This window comes from Geotrypetes seraphini, chromosome 2 (genome assembly GCF_902459505.1).
Source record: "Geotrypetes seraphini chromosome 2, aGeoSer1.1, whole genome shotgun sequence".
Lineage (NCBI taxonomy): Eukaryota > Metazoa > Chordata > Amphibia > Gymnophiona > Dermophiidae > Geotrypetes > Geotrypetes seraphini.
In genome coordinates, this window is record NC_047085.1 from 442735509 (window position 1) to 442752023 (window position 16515).

A 16515-nucleotide genomic window follows, 5' to 3' on the forward strand; every position below is an offset into this window, starting at 1 on the left:
CAGGATCTTCTTCCGTGAACACAGAAGTATTTGTTTAACATGTTTGCTTTTTCGTCATCACTCTCTACATAGCGATACATATCATCTTTTAGTCTCGCAATTCCATTTTTCTTCTTCTTCTTTTCACTAATATATCTGAAAAAAATTTTGTCTCCCTTTTTTACATTCCTAGTTATTTGCTTGTCCACTTGCGCTTTCACCAGATGTATCTCTCTCTTGGCTTCTTTCAGTTTCACCTGGAAGTCCTTTCTGTATTCCTCTTCTTGGGTATTTTTATATTTCACGAACGCCAGCTTTTGCGCCTTTATTTTCTCCGCAACAAGTTTGGAGAACCATTTCAGTTTCCTTTTTCTCTTGTTTTAATTTATTTTCCTCACATAAAGGTCATTAGCCATTTTTATTGCTCCTTTCAGCTTAGACCACTGTTTTTCCACTTCCCTTATGTCATCCCATCCTAACAACTCTTTCTTCAGGTACGCTCCCATTTTACTAAAGTCTGTACATTTGAAATCTAGGTGAGTTTTGTGTGGCCGCCCTCCACTTTAGCTGTTATATTAAACCAAACCATTTGATGATCGCTATTTCCCAGGTGAGCACCCACTGAAACATTAGAGATACTCTTCCCTTGTAGATTCCGTCACCATTTGCTGAGCAGAGCCTCTTGAAAGGCATCCACAATCTCCCTACTTCTTTCCGATTCCGCAGATGGAACATTCCAGTCCGCATGCGGCAGATTGAAGTCATCCAACAGCAGCACCTCCTCTTTCCAAACTTTTGGATATCCACAATCAGATCTTTATCAATTTTCTGCAATTGAGTCAGAGATCTGTAGACTACACCCACGTAAATAGAAGTTTCATCTTTTCTTTTCAATACGATCCATATCGTTTCTTCCTCTCCTCAGTTCCCCTGCATTTCAGTCGCTTGGATATCGGTCTTTACATAGAGAGCTACTCCTCCACCTCTTTGACCATCTCTGTCCTTCCTAAAAAGATTATATCCCAGTATGTTTGCATCCCATCCATGGGAGTCACTGAACCATGTCTCTGTGATAGCAACAATATCCAGGTCTGCCTCTAACATCAGGGCTTGCAGATCATGAACTTTATTGCTTAGACTTTAGGCATTTGTGGTCATTGCTTTCCAACTACTATTCCTTAACAATCTCATTTTTTGTATAGTTTTTAATTTTAGCTCATTTCCTGTTGCATCGCTAGGAAGTAAATTGCTAATATTGTTGCTTTCATTGCTTTCTTTATTATCATCAAATCTTGTCTTTTGTTGGGGGTGTCCAATGGGAAGTAACCTCAAACATATATACGCCACCCCCACCTTCTAGTTTAAATGCTTACAAACATATTGTCTGAATTTCTCAGCCAGGATTCTTTTTCCTGTCATGGTAAGGTGCAGCCCATCATTACAATATACCGTAGTCTCTTGTTTTTTCATGTATTGCCCCATCCTCCTTATGTACCTAACGCCTTTTTGATGACACCAAGCTTTGAACCACCTATTGAAGTTCTCAGTATTTGTACTCTTTCCTCTCCCTTTCCATAAGTAGGAAGTACTTCTGAAAAAGCTAGTCTTTACAAAAGGTTTTATCCACTGTCCAAGCTCCCAAAAAGCTTTCTGCATTGCAAGTCAGTTATTGTTGGCCAGATTGTTTGTTCCGAGGTGAATAATATCAGGGTTCAAATTCTTTGCTTCTTCCCTAATTACTTTCAGTATTTTTCTGGCATTCCTGGTGGCTGAGGATCCCGGAAGGCATTTCACTATTTTGAGTTCCTTGTCCTGTGTTCCAAGGTTAATCCCTCTGATGATGGAATCCTCTAGCACAGAGGTCTCAAAGTCCCTCCTTGAGGGCCGCAATCCAGTCGGGTTTTCAGGATTTCCCCAATAAATATGTATGAGATCTATGTGCATGCACTGCTTTCAATGCATATTCTTTGGGGAAATCCTGAAAACCCAACTGGATTGCGGCCCTTAAGGAGGGACTTTGAGATCCCTGCTCTAGCAACAATACTTTCCGGTTTTAGCTGGTTCTTGTTCCTTCTCAGTTCTTTTATCTTGAGCTTTTTTATATGTGCTTTGGGGGTGCTTAAAGTCACATGTTCTGGTTCTTCCTCAGTTCTTTTATCTTGAGCATCACAATGCTCTAATGGAGCAAAGGAATTCTTTAGGGACAACAATTGTGAAGGTGGATGTTTCTATGACACAAGCCACAGTCTACCTGAGCCAACTGTGATCCATTTAATTCCTGGGTTGTTTTCTTCTTTGGGGCAGTGGTGATAAATTGGTATATTTGTATGGGGTGATTGTAGCTGCTTTAATAGCCTCCAATTCCTCCTTAAGTTTGCAGAGCTCATCTTTGATTTTGCACCTTCTTCACGACAACGTAGTCCTTGTCCGGACGGACAACCAAGTGGCCATATACTATGTCAACAAATAGGGAGGGACGGGATCTCACTCCCTTTGTCAAAAAGCTCTGAAGCTCTGGAATTGGGCAATCCATCAGAACATCTTTCTCAGAGCAGCATATATTCAAGGTCAGCACAAATGTCCTTGTGCGGCCAGACCAGGAGGGTAATGGCAACCCTACCTTTTGTGGGGCATCGGCGCGTGGGGGGAGGGGGAGAATTGCAACTTTAAAAAAAACTTTTTCCATTTTTTGTCAGGCAGGGAGCCCGTGGGGAAGGCAGCGTCAGGGTGGTTGTAGGAGGGAGTGGGTATTGGGGGGGGGGCCCTCAGCCGGTTTTTGACAGGCCTGCCTGTCTGTCTTTTCTTTTTTTTAATGGGGCAGATATTTTGTGTGTGTAACACACACAAAATATCTGTGCCATGGAAAAAAACAGAATAAAAAAAGACAGGCAGGCCTGCCAAAAAGCCTGCAGACCTGACGGTAATTCTGTTACCGACAGGACTGCAGCAGTCGGGTTTGTCAGTAGTAAAACCCGACTCAAAATAGCCAAGCAATTGTTAGTGAATCAATCGCTTGGCTATTTTGCATGGGGTTTTACTAATTTGCATGGAAGGATCGGAATCGGATCGCTATAGGCCTTAGTGAATAGTGCAGGAGGGAAATTTGGTCGCAAAGGGCTCGCAAACCGATCGGTACACGATCGGTTTGCTTAGTGAACCTAGCCCTTAACTCTCCATTGTTTCAGGTATGAAAACTTAGGGGTAGAGAATGACATAGGGAAAAAATCTGTCCCCGTCACCAGACCACCGTCCTCTTCATCGCTCTGTCCCCTTCACCGCCCCACCCCTGTCCCCGCCATCCCCTTCTCCGCCCCGTCCCAGCAACATCCACCCTTCTCTCTCACCACCTCACCGCCCTTCAGTGGCCCGAGAATCTCCCTCCCTCCCCCTTACCTTCACGACGTAAAGAAACTTAAGGGAGCGCAGTCACCGATCGCACACGCGGCCTTCCCTACCTCCGGCCAAATCTATCTCCCTCTCTCCCCCTTACCTTCACAGCACTTTAGAAAAGAAACTGATGCCGGTGAAACCTGCCCTGCAGTTGCTTGTGTGTGGGCGGAAGCTTCTCCTTTGACAATTGTCATTTTATAAACACAAATAAAACAGAGCAAGGTTCAACAAAACCCATCTCCCCTCCCTTTCACAAATATCCCCTTCACTATTTTGAAACTTTTGAAACTGAACAAACCAAATTACTACAGAATGCTACATAGAAAAATCAAGCTAACAGAATACTTTAGTCACACATGGCAAGAATAATGTTAGGGGAGTGCAACTAGGGCAACTGCCCCCTGGTCATAGAGAGAACCTAAGCCAGCTGGAAGCTAAAGAAGCACAGCCTGGACTTTGTGGTCCCCAGTTATGTCTAATACCAGCTCTACCAGGATACATATTTCAAATCTGAAATATTCTAATCACAAAATATAAAATAATTTTTTTTTCCTTTTTGTTGTCTGGTAATTTTATTCTTCAAATCACATTGGTCTCAGGCTTTGGTTTTAGGTTCCTTCTGTCTTCATTGTGGCATGGCTGGTTCCTGAAGGTAAAATAGGCGCAAGAGGAGCTGGGTAGAAGATGCCAAGTCTGACACAGGCGCAATTTGTTTTACCACAGGAGTAAGACTTTTCACTGCTCCCACGGGGCGGTAAAAGGTCTTGTTACCATTCCTGCAGTAAACCAGTTGCAAATGTCTCCATTCCTGTGGATTTACTGCGGTGACCCGCGGTTTACCGCGGTAAACAGTCCCCGTGTCATTCTCTACTTAGGGGTCCTTTTACTGAGCTGAGGTAAGTGCTAATGTGTGCTTAGCACATCTTAAGAGGGCTTATTGTGGGAAGTACTGAAGCATCCTGCATTAAAATTCCAATGTGCGCACAGAAGCCACTTGCTAAAAACAATTTCTGACTTTCTCTTGAAGGGAGTTGTCTGGGGAATGGAAAGTGGATGTGACAGCATGAATCAGTTAGCACAGCCCCATTACCACTCACAGATAAGGGTTTTCATGCTAATTCTGCACTAATCACCTACAAAACACACTAATTTTTGTTAATGGCTGTGTGCTAATGGCAACATTATACCACAGAAAGGCATCACTCTTATCTCAGAAGAATGTCAAAATGATGGATCAAAATATCCAATTCAATTTGACTTTTCTTTTTAAGTGAAGGAAAAATAGAAACCAGGATTTTGCTAAGAAAAAACAAGAGAAAATATTTTAGCAGTTAATACACAGACAGCCAAAACCACATATATACAGTACAGTATCTCAGATTAAGTTAGACTGAAGGAACTTGAGGCAGGGACTGTATAGGAAGTAGACAGACTACTATCAAAAACAGAGGCGTAACAGCTCAATGTTTAAATTTGTCAGCAGCAATGTTCTATAAACTTTGTGTGTAATCATTGCCAAGATTTTTATTACTTTAGCCCAGTGTATCACAAACTGTGTGCCTCCTGAGATTCTTAGTGTGCCGCAGCACACTGAGGAGGAAGAGAAGCGCCTGCCAGCTGTCTTCCCTATGCGGTAAGCACTAGTGCTGCCCGATTTGCCAAAGGCCTGCATGTTTCCCCCTTCTCTCTAGCGTCCTCTGGCTTCCCCCCTGGCCTCCCGGTCTCACCTTTAAAGCTAATTACAGCAGCCTGCAGAGGATCGCTGATTTTATTTTCACTGTAGTGATTGAAATGTGTCAATTTTGAGAATTTATATCTGCTGTGTATATGAAAAATGAATGGAAAAAATTGCATTACAATTAATAAAGGGGATGGGATCTGGGCTGGGGCAGAGCTTGGGTGGGCCTAGGGAGGTCTATGATTGGGGTACTCAGTTGATATTTGTTAGACTTAGAAGGTACTTAGCTTGAAGTAGTTGAGAAACACTGCTGTAAGCAATCAGCTTTCGCCAGATTCTCTCCTTCTCTCTGGCCCTCTTCCCTGCTGGCACCCCCTACTGGCGTCTCAGGGCCCATCTGGAGGGTCTCTGCATATACACGGACGTCGAAGTGATGATTCCACACATACGCGTGATGTCATCACGGCAACATCCGTGCACTTCTGGGTGCCTCATGCCACGGCTTGAGAAAGTTTGAGAGACACTGACTTAAGGGGTACTTAGTGTGGCAATTCCAGTGACATTCTCGACTTATCACCTAGGGGAATTATCAGGGCAAGCCAGGATTAAAGGGGTTTAGAGCCCATCAGGATAGTTTCCCCGATGAGCAGGCAAGCAGGGCTGTCTATCATAGGTCCAGTTCTCATAGCCTGGATCGTTGGCAAGCAAGCCCAGTGCAGTACCTTGAGCACACAGAGCTAAACAGAAAAGCCATTTTGCCCCTGCTCAGAAAAAGAAGTGTTGTTTTTTTTCCTGACTGCAATATTCAGTCTCGCCAAAGGGGGAGGCAGAGAGAATATTGGAACATGCCTATCCCATCCAGGTGTAGGCAGGACCTTCCCCTATTTAAACTTGACCCTGAGTCAATACAGGAGGGCATCAAAGAGAGCAGTAAAGAGGCCAGCAGCAAGGAGAGCAGCAGAGGAAACAGCAACCGGGAGGAAGCAGCACCCTTGTCACTGCCCAGGAGGAGCAGAGCAGAACCCAGAAAACTGCCTCCCAGCAACCAAAGAAGCAATGATGTGGAAATGGTGGCTGTGCCTGAAGCTGGGGAATTATCTGACCTAGAGCTGTCTACACACCAGGAGCTGATGGAGGCGAGTGATACACTTTCCTTTGAAGAAGAGCTGGGAGAGGCCAAGGAGCTGGCTTAAACCTCTGAGTTAGGGGTGAAGATATTTTTGCTGCTTGATACTGCTCTCTCCCAAATAGCCAGACTGGATAGAAGCCTCACAGAAAGGTTGGGCACAAGTGAGCTAAATGCCTGTAGCACTATTGAGAAGCAGAACTGAATGTTTGTTTGGGGACATTTTCTAGTTTATTTTTGAACTTTGGAAACTTTTGCCACTGGTGAAGGACTTAGGAAGCTGGGTGTGTTTGCTAAATGAGAACTGCCACAAAAAGGACTTATATTGTGTTTTTCCTTTTTCTCTTGAATAGTTTTTTTTCTCCCTGCTTTAAAGGGAAGTTGCCAATTAAAACATTTTTTCTAAACTGCAGAGGTTCACAAACTTCCCTGCTTTTAAGAACATTTACCAAAGTCTTATGCAATGTGCTAAAGAACTGCATTTAAGTAATTATTGATTTTTGCTTTGCTTTATTTTGGAGAAAACCCTGAAAGTTACCACAAGCTGGAAACCGGGCATGGCCCAGCTACAAACTGCAAGAACCACAGCGGCCATCTTGAAACCTGACAAATCCTGAGCAGTCTTTCTACATTGAAGAGTGAACTATCATCATTTGTTATTACTGCTATTATTGTTTATGGTTTTTCTCAATATGCTTTATCCTGTGCAATTACTTTAAGTGCAAAAGACTTATATAATAAACCTTTGTTTTTCATTTTTGAAACCAAACTCTTTGGTGTTTCTGTATCTGTGTGCCTTTGGGAGTCTGGGTTATCTAAAGGAAGGAGTGCTCAGTGGTTAAAACCAGCACCCCCTGTAGGGCTTCTGCCTCACTGCAGAAGTGTGTCTCATTTTCTTTTACTGCCACCTGGTGGAGGGCCGCTGTAAGGTTAGCACAGACCCTGGCCGGTGACATTAGCTTGAAGTAGTTGAGAAACACTGCTGTAGGCAATCAGCTTTCACCAGAGCCTCTCCTCTCTGGCCCTCTTCCCTGCTGGCATCCCCTACTGGCATCTCAGGGCCCATCTGGAGGGCCTCTGCACATATGCTGATCTCAATGTGATGATGTCACACATACGCATGATGTCATCACAGCGACATCCAAGCACTTCTGGGTGCCCCAAGCTGTGGCCACTACCTTTAGTGTGCCTCAGCTTGAGAAAGTTTGAGAGACACTGCTTTAGCCTGTCACCAGTGAAGTCTGTGTACATCACTTTGTGGCCATGTTCATTCAACAAAAAACCCTTGATGAAGCTTACATGAAACAACGGCCCCATCAGTTTCTGCATGAGATAAGTGTTGCAGTGCACATTCATCATATTTATGAGATATTTTATCATTTTACTTAATACTGAGATTGGTCATAAACCTCCACCCAAGGATACTAAAAGAACTGAGAAACGAAATAGCAGAAATACTTTGCCAAATATGTAACCTCTCTGTAAAAACTGGGGAGATCCCTGAGGACTGGAAAATAGCAAATGTCACGCCCATCTTTAAGAAGGGATCAAGGGGTGACCCGGGAAACTACAGGCCTGTGAGCTTGACCTCAGTTCCGGGAAAGATGATGGAAGCACTGGTTAAAGACACAATCTGCGAACACATAGAAAACAATGGACAGCTGAAGGCGAGCCAGCATGGCTTCTGCAGGGGAAGGTCGTGCCTCACGAACTTGCTGTACTTCTTTGAGGGAATAAACAGCCAGATGGATAAGGGGGAATCCATAGACATCATTTACCTTGACTTCCAAAAAGCCTTTGACAAGGTACCTCACGAACGGCTACTTAAAAAGCTGTGGAACCACGGGGTGCAAGGGGGTATCTACAGATGGATCAAACACTGGTTGGCAGGCAGGAAACAGAGGGTTGGAGTAAAGGGCCAATACTCAGAATGGCAACAGGTCACGAGCGGAGTTCCACAGGGGTCGGTGCTGGGACCTCTCCTGTTCAACATATTTATTAACGACCTGGAGACGGGGACGAAATGTGAGGTTATCAAATTTGCTGATGACACCAAACTCTGCAGCAGGGTTAGAAGCACGGAAGACTGTGAAGACCTGCAAAGGGACCTAACGAGACTGGAAGAATGGGCAAAAAAGTGGCAAATGAGTTTTAACGTAGAGAAATGCAAGGTCATGCATATAGGGAAAAAGAACCTGAGGTTCAGCTACAAAATGGGGGGAATAATGCTAAGGGTGAGCAACCTTGAAAGAGACCTGGGGGTGATGGTGGACACAACATTGAAACCTTCGGCGCAGTGTGCGACAGCCTCAAAGAAAGCAAACAGAATGCTAGGCATCATCAAAAAGGGTATCACAACCAGGACGAAGGAAGTCATCATGCCGCTGTATCGCGCAATGGTGCGGCCGCACCTGGAGTACTGTGTCCAGTACTGGTCGCCGTACCTCAAGAAGGACATGGCGGTACTTGAGGGGGTCCAGAGAAGAGCGACTAAACTGAAAAGGGGTATGGAAAATTTTGCATACGCTGACAGGTTGAAAATGCTGGGGCTGTTCTCCCTGGAGAAGAGGAGACTTAGAGGGGACATGATAGAAACCTTCAAAATCCTAAAGGGCATTGAGAAGGTGAATAAGGACAGATTTTTCAAACTGTGGGGGCCCACAACCACTAGGGGTCACTCGGAGAAATTGAAAGGGGACAGGTTTAGAACAAATGCTAGGAAGTTCTTTTTTACCCAGAGGGTGGTGGACACATGGAACGCGCTTCCAGAGGATGTGATAGGCCAGAGCACTTTACAGGGGTTCAAGGAAGGTTTGGATAGGTTCCTGGAGGATAAGGGGATTGAGGGGTACAGATAGAACTAGAGGTAGGTCATAGAAGGGGGTCAGAAACCACTTCACAGGTCATAGACCTGATGGGCCACCGCGGGAGCGGACCGCTGGGCGAGATGGACCTCTGGCCTGACCCAGTGGAGGCAACTTCTTATGTTCTTATGTAAGTGAAAATAATGATTTGTTCATATAACCCGAGCAGTAAACCTTTGAATTTTATCTGAAGCTTTTTCCTTCAGTTAATTATTGTTCCTTCAGCAAGGAGAATGTAATTGTGAATTATATATCTACTGATTTATTTGGTGTGTACTGTATAGAAGTCCCATGCATATTCAATAAAAACTGTTTCATTTTCTGAGGTCTGTGAGAACCATCTGTGTTGCCGCAATTGAGATGTCCTAAAATGGGATATCATTTGGGTAGAGATAAAGATGATAGAGACAAGAGGATGGAGACAAATTAGGTTGTAAGGGGCTATGAAATAAGGAGAATAAGGGAATGGGGATTTGTATACTGCCTTTTTGTGGCTTTGGCGTTTCAAAGCTGACATGCAAAGTGGCAAGCACTGGGTTTGCATTATTGAAGACTTTAGCTATTGCTTTTTTTTGTGTGCTTAAATAAGCTGCAGAACAATTTCTGCTCTGTTATATTTTAATCACACCATGATATATCAAACATTCATATTTTACTTTTGATCAGGTTTAATGCTTAAGACTTAGTCAGTGAGTTTATCCACAGGATAACATGTAGAATCTCATTTTCACTAAAAGCAGTTTGTGAGGTAGGTATACACGTGTTCTCCAATGAGGCTGTAAGTGAAGACAATAGTAAAAGCAGATGAATACCTTGCCCAACAGTTGGTGGAGAAGGGGTAGGCACGGCAATGGGAATGCCAATACTGCTGCTTCCACTGTTTTCTCGACTTCCACTTCCTCCACTACTACCACTGCAACACAAATCATAACTATGCTTAATTACAAGACAAAATATCAAATTTGGACATCATATCTCACCTCTGATAAAAACTAGTTGTGTTATAAGTAACTAGGAAATTTTATCATTAATCCAAATTGACCTTACTGGGTGGATCAACTTGTCTTCTGGGTTCTTTTTAGATTAAGGCAATTAAGGACAATAAGATCAGTATTAAGACAGGCTAGCTTTAAAATTGTTGTACAAGTTGTCTTGTTTCTATATTTAGATTAATGTAATAGTCTTTATTGTGGTTTAAAAGAGGAGTATAAGAGATTGCAGCTGCTCCAAAACAAAGCGGCCAGATTAATCTTTCAATTAAATGAATTTGAGAGGGTTAGTCCACTTTTGAAAGAAGTACATTGGTTGCCATTGAAAAAGAGATTCCAATTTAAGATTGCTTGTATGGTCTCTAAGGCTATATATAGATTAAACTCTAGTGGATTAATTTTTTATATTATTTTGAAATCTTTTAACAATTTAAGGTTGATGCAGCGTTTTAAATTAAATTTCCTTCTCCTCTGTATGTTTGCCGTAAACAATTACATGATTCTACTTTTGAATATCAAAGACTCAAAGTGTGGAATAGTTTACTATTAATTTGGGTCAACTAGAATTGTATTATCAGTTCAGAAAAAAAAGTTAAAGATATTTTTTTGACCATTAAGTAATTTTGAATATTTATAGTACCAAATTTGAGTGTATATATATATATATATATATATATATATATATATATATATACATACACACTCAAATTTGGTACTACAAATATTTACAAATATATATATAGTAAAGCCATTGAATCCCTGTTGAAATTTTGCAGGGTCTAAGAAACTATATGGTATGGTATGATATATATCCATGTCACATTTAAGGGACTGTTCAAAATTTAAGACATTAACCCCCTTTTACAAAACCGTAGCATTGTTTTTAGAGCCGACCGCGGCAGTATCAGCTCCAACAATCAAAGAATTCCTATGAGTGTCAAAGCTGTTACTCAGCATTAAAAACTATGCTACAGTTTTGTAAAGGGGGGATAAGTGGAGTTTATATTTACAGAAGTTTTAATTTTAAATACACTTACAATGCATTAAACAAGATTACAGTTTTACCTTGCTAATATCTTTTCTAATAGATAGGTGTGTCTTTCTAGACAGTAGAGTATCTGTCCCTTTTTGTGAGTCATGCAGAAGGAATCCATTCCAGGTTTTCAACTTCCTTCTTCAGAGGGCTCTGCTGCCCCCTTTAGTTTGTACCAAAGCAGGAAATAGTTCTATATAGGAACACATTTAAAGGAGGGGTACAGGGAAACTTCTTTACTACATATCTGTTCTGCTCTGAAAGTATAACAAACATGTTAAACATTTTAATTGAACAATCAAAACATTGAAATAACCATACCTATCAGAAACATTTATAGAGCTTAAACATTCCTCCAATGTGTTATAGCAATATATTAATCTTCATACCCTTAACATCTGACATCAAAATTTCAGTTTTGACTTGAACTTCCTGACAGACAGTAGGCAGGCAGAGTAAATACTAACAGGGCATGGTTCCAGAATAACACACCTGTCTTCTAGAAAAGATATTAGCAAGGTAAGAACCTAATTTATCTTTCTAGTGCAATAGGTGTGTCATTCTGGACAGTAGGGACGTACAAAAGTAGTCCCAGAAATCTAGGGCGGGACCTCTGCACCTGATCATAATACTGAGGGCCCAAGGATTGTGCCCTCCCGTGCTGCTGCATCCACTCTGTAATATTTGGAGAACATATGCAGAGTGGACCAGGTCACTGCTCTACAAATCTCCCCAGGCAAAATCACCCGAGCTTCCACCAACGAAGAAGACATGCCTCTTGTGGAATGTGCTTTCAAGGAGATTGCTTACCACAGGCAATACATGCTGATAAAATGGCCACTTGAGCCATTTACTGATAATGAAGGAGCACTGATCAGCCAATCATCTGGATATGGATGCACTTGCAAAGATGCGCTACTACCACCACCATTTATTTATTAAATTTTCTATACCATTCTCCCAGGGGAGCTCAGAACAGTTTTACATGAATTTATTCAGGTACCCAAGTATTTTTCTCTGTCTGTCCTGGTGTACTCACAATCTATCTAATGTACCTGGGACAATGGGGGGATTAAGTGACTTGACACTCACAAAAAAATACCTCTCTTATTGTGTTATTAATCTCTTTTATAAATAGAAACAGCGGTGAGTGCTTTTCTATAAGAGAGGTATTTTTTGTGAGTGTTGAGATTGATCTCTCTTAATCCTGTATAATTTTTGATTGGGATTGAACCCACAACCTCAGGGTACGAAGGCAAAGATGCGCTGCTGCCAACCCAAAGGGAAGCGCTGAAAACTGATGACAACTCTCCAGCATGTGGAATTAGAGAATGACACGGGGAAAAAATTTGTCCCTGTCACCGCCCTTTCCCCGCAACCACCATCCCTGTCACCGCCCTGTTACCATTGATCCTGCCCCATCCCTGCGACTACTATCCCTGCAGCAACCATACAAGCCTCAGTACTGCAATATTTAGCTTATTTCTTCCTTATAAATCAAAGTTCTGGCTGCTGAACTAGAGAAAGAGATGTTCAGCTAGCTGGATTTTGTTTATAAATTTTTATCAACACAACTAATATACTACTTTATCCTAAAGCAAAAATAAATAAATAGAAATTTTTTTTTCTACCTTTGTTGTCTGGTTTCTGCTTCCCTCATCTTCTCATTCAATTCCTTCCATCCACTGTCTGTCTTCTCTCTGCATCTTCCATTTGCTCTGTTACTGTGCCTCTCCCTTCACCCCCTCCCCCCAATTGGTCTGGCACCTATCTTCTTCCCTCTGCTCCCCCTATAGTCTGGCATCTCTGTCTTCTTCCCTTCCAGCATCTTCTCCCCACTCGCTGTTCCCCATTTCCCTTCAGTGTCTTCTCCCCATTCGCTGTTTCCCATTTCCCTTCAGCGTTTTCTCCCCACTCTCTCTTCCACATTTCCCTTCAGCGTCTTCTCCCCACTATCTATTCCCCATTTCCTTTCAGCATCTGTTCTCCTTCAGTGTCTGTTCCTTTCCTTTCCACCACTCCCTCTCGCCACCTCACTGCCCTTCAGCAGCCCTCGCACGGTCCGAGCATCTCCCTCCCCCTTACCTTCACAGCGCATTTTAAGTGTAGAGTAACTTGTTCAAGCTGCCGGAGCCTGCGTGCAGTCGCGTGCATCTGTGGGCGGAAGCTTCTCCTTTGACGCAACCGGAAGTTGCATGCAGGCTCTGGCAGCTTGAACAAGTTACTCTAAACTTAAAATGCGCCATAAAGGTAAGGGGGGAAGGAGGGAGATAGTTAGATTCAGCTGGAAGGTAGGAAGGAGGGAGGAGGCTGCACGCGCTCCCTCCTTAACTGCGGGGACAAGGCCATTCACCGCTCCACAGGGCGGTGGATGGCCTTGTCCCCGTACCCGCAGTGAGCACTTTTCCTCCCTCCCAACTGTTTCAGCGGGTTACCCGCAGCCAGCCACAGGCAACGGCCACAGTGTCATTCTCTATGTGGAATCTCAGAAATCTCCTGTGTTTTGTAAAGACTGGAATATGCAGGTAGGCTTCTGTCAAGTCTAGTGAAGATAGAAATTTTCCTGGAACCACTGATACAATGACTGACCTCTAAGTTTCCATATGAAAGTGTGGAACTTTTAGGGCCTCACTAACATGTGTAAGATCCAAAATGGGTCTCCAGTCCTCTTTCTTGAGTACTATGAAATATATGGAGTATCTGCCTAAGGCCAACTCTTCTGGCAGCAATGGCTCTATGGCCTGAATTTCTACAAGTCTCTGTACTGTTGCTAAGACTCTGCATACAACTTTTCTGGGTGGCTCATCAAGGGAGTCTACAAACCAGTCTGTTAGGGGATGAGTGAACTCAAGCTTGCACCCTTCCTCCCCCTGAAAGATTTCCAGCACCCAGAAGTCTGATGAGATCTGCTCCCAGAGCCTTCAAGTTTCCAAGTTTATTAAAATCTTACTATCCTGCACCATTTGTAATCCTAGGCAGCTTACAAATCTAAAATTCTGTAGTACGGTCAATAAACAGATTAAAACAAATCACATACACATGAGTCCAAGGTGAAAATTGAAATACAATTTGTTTTTATAAAAGATGGGGAGGAAGGTAAATATAATTTGGTAATCTTGTGTTCTGCAGTGCTCCTCCAGTGCAGCTAAATCTATTAAACCATACTATTTTGTCAATAAAATTTATTATGTTTTATAAGCATCTGAAAATAAAAATGTTTTAAAGATCAGTTTTAAATTTATCCAAAGAATTCAATGATACTTAGAGAGTTCTAAAATTTAGGCCCAGTATACTGAAAAGATAGTAGCCCTAATATGTCTGGGAACTATTTCTCGATTATGCTCGAACTGAGAGAAGGTTTTGAGTTTCTGATCTCAATGGCCTTAACTGCATATATGGAACTAACAAACAAATGAGGTATAAAGGTTCTCCTCTGTTTATTGTTTTAAAAGTCAACAAGAGAATTTAATAAGTAATACTATGATTTATAAGCCAATATGCTGCTTTCAAAAAGGTGTTACATGATCAAATTTACGTAAATTGTATATCAATCAGATGGCCATATTTTGAATTATTTGAAGTCTTTGAATATCTTTCTGGCATATACCCACATAAAGTGAGTTATAGTAATCAATCTGCTGAATCACAAAAGAATGTATTAATACATTCAAGGCTTCTGGAAAAAATAATGAGCGGATTTACTTAAGTCGTAGTTTAAAAAATGATTATTTAACTACCTGTGAAACCTGAGATGGAGAAGATAATTTGGAATCCAAGATTACTTCTAAAATCTTAGTAGATAATACATACGGAATAGTTATATTGCATAACTGAATTGGTATAAGTGATATTACCTGTTCTTGCGATGTGAATAGTATAGATGTTCTGGGTTAAGTTTATTTTCCGTTAACCAATTTGTAATATAAACTAGATTTTGATTAATTGTTTTCAATCTCAGAAAAAAGAATCCAAGGTATATAGAATTTGGATGCTGTCTGCATAGACAAACATTGTGAAACCTCTTGATTGACCCATGGTCAACAATGGTGTAAGAAAAATGTTAAACAAGAGTGATGATAATATCAAGCCTTGGGGCAAACCAGTTTCCAAACTAAATGATGTTGATTTTAAATCCTGCATTATTACTATATTTGAACGATTTTCTAGATATGAGCTAAACCAGTGGTCTCAAACTCAAACCCTTTGCAGGGCCGCATTTTGGATTTGTAGGTACTTGGAGGGCCACAGAAAAAATAGTTAATGTCTTATTAAAGAAATGACAACTTTACACGAGGTAAAATTCGTTATAGTTTTTCACTTTCTGCATGTTGCACTGCTTTCAGCTGTGTATAGCTGAAATTATCAGAAGTAATTAAGGAAAGATTTATAAACTATAGAGTTTTACGGTGACGAGACAAACAAGCGCCGACAATTCAGCGCAAGACTTCAGCGTGCCACAGGAAAACCTTCTTTTAAAGGGCTCCGAAGGGAGGGGGGAATCCCCCCACTCTACTTAATAGGGATCACGCTGCCTCGCGCTGCCGTGTTGGGGGAGTGTAGGGGGTGTAACCCCCCACATTATACTGAAAATTTAACTTTTTCCCTAAAAAATAGGGAAAAGTTACAAGTTTTCAGTATAATGTGGGTTACAACCCCCTAAACCCCCCCCCCCCAATTGCCAGCGTGATCCCTATTAAGTAAAGTGGAGGGTTCCCTACCTACACCCCCCGTCAGAACCCTTTAAAAGAAGGTTTTCCTGCGGCGTGCTGAAATCTTGCGCTGAACTGTCGGCGTGCATTTGTCTCGTGCGCTTAAGACTATGAACTGTACAGATGCAGGAAAGCACTTGTGTGAGATTACAGCAGTGAGGCAGGCAACGTTCCAGAACAATGGTAACATACTGAGGGGCCTCAAAATAGTACCATGGCGGGCCGCGAGTTTGAGACCACTGAGCTAAACCATTTAGCACTGTATCCTTTAACCTAATTCTTGTAATCTTAGAAGTAGCAAAGAATATCCACAATGTCAAAGGCAGATGATAATCTAGTGATATCATCAAAACCTTTTTTAAATTGTAAAAAGCTCAATGTATATAAGTGGTAATTCCTATCAAGGCAGTCTCTATATTACGATAGTAACAGAGGCCTAGATTCTAAAAAATGACGGGCTGCTATCACAGCCATTCTGGTAGCGATTTTAAAAAAGAGTCATTCTCCAAAAAACACTCATGTAAATGAGGTTGGCGGAGAATAGCGAAGGACTCAATAAATTTGGCATGTGCCCATCGCTGATGATAGTGGAAGATGTCCGCTCTCTTCCACTGCTAACCAATACACATCCCTCGCAGCAGGAGAGATGTCCACTCTCTCCCACCACCAAGTGACCCCCCCCCCCCAACAGTGGGAGATATGCCCATTCTCTCCCACCGTGAACACAAAGCCTCCCTCCTGCAGCGG

The 16515-nt window shown here is 42.2% G+C and overlaps 1 protein-coding gene across 2 annotated transcripts in view; it reads right to left on the reverse strand.

Moving 5' to 3' along the window:
- ABI1 (abl interactor 1) overlaps positions 1 to 16515 on the reverse strand; it is a 216405-nt gene that overhangs the window by 55977 nt on the left and 143913 nt on the right. For both annotated transcript variants that reach the window (XM_033931414.1, XM_033931413.1), the window contains exon 6: positions 9850 to 9950. In XM_033931414.1, coding sequence (XP_033787305.1) covers positions 9850 to 9950 — 101 coding nt within the window. The remainder of the gene's footprint in view (positions 1 to 9849; positions 9951 to 16515) is intronic.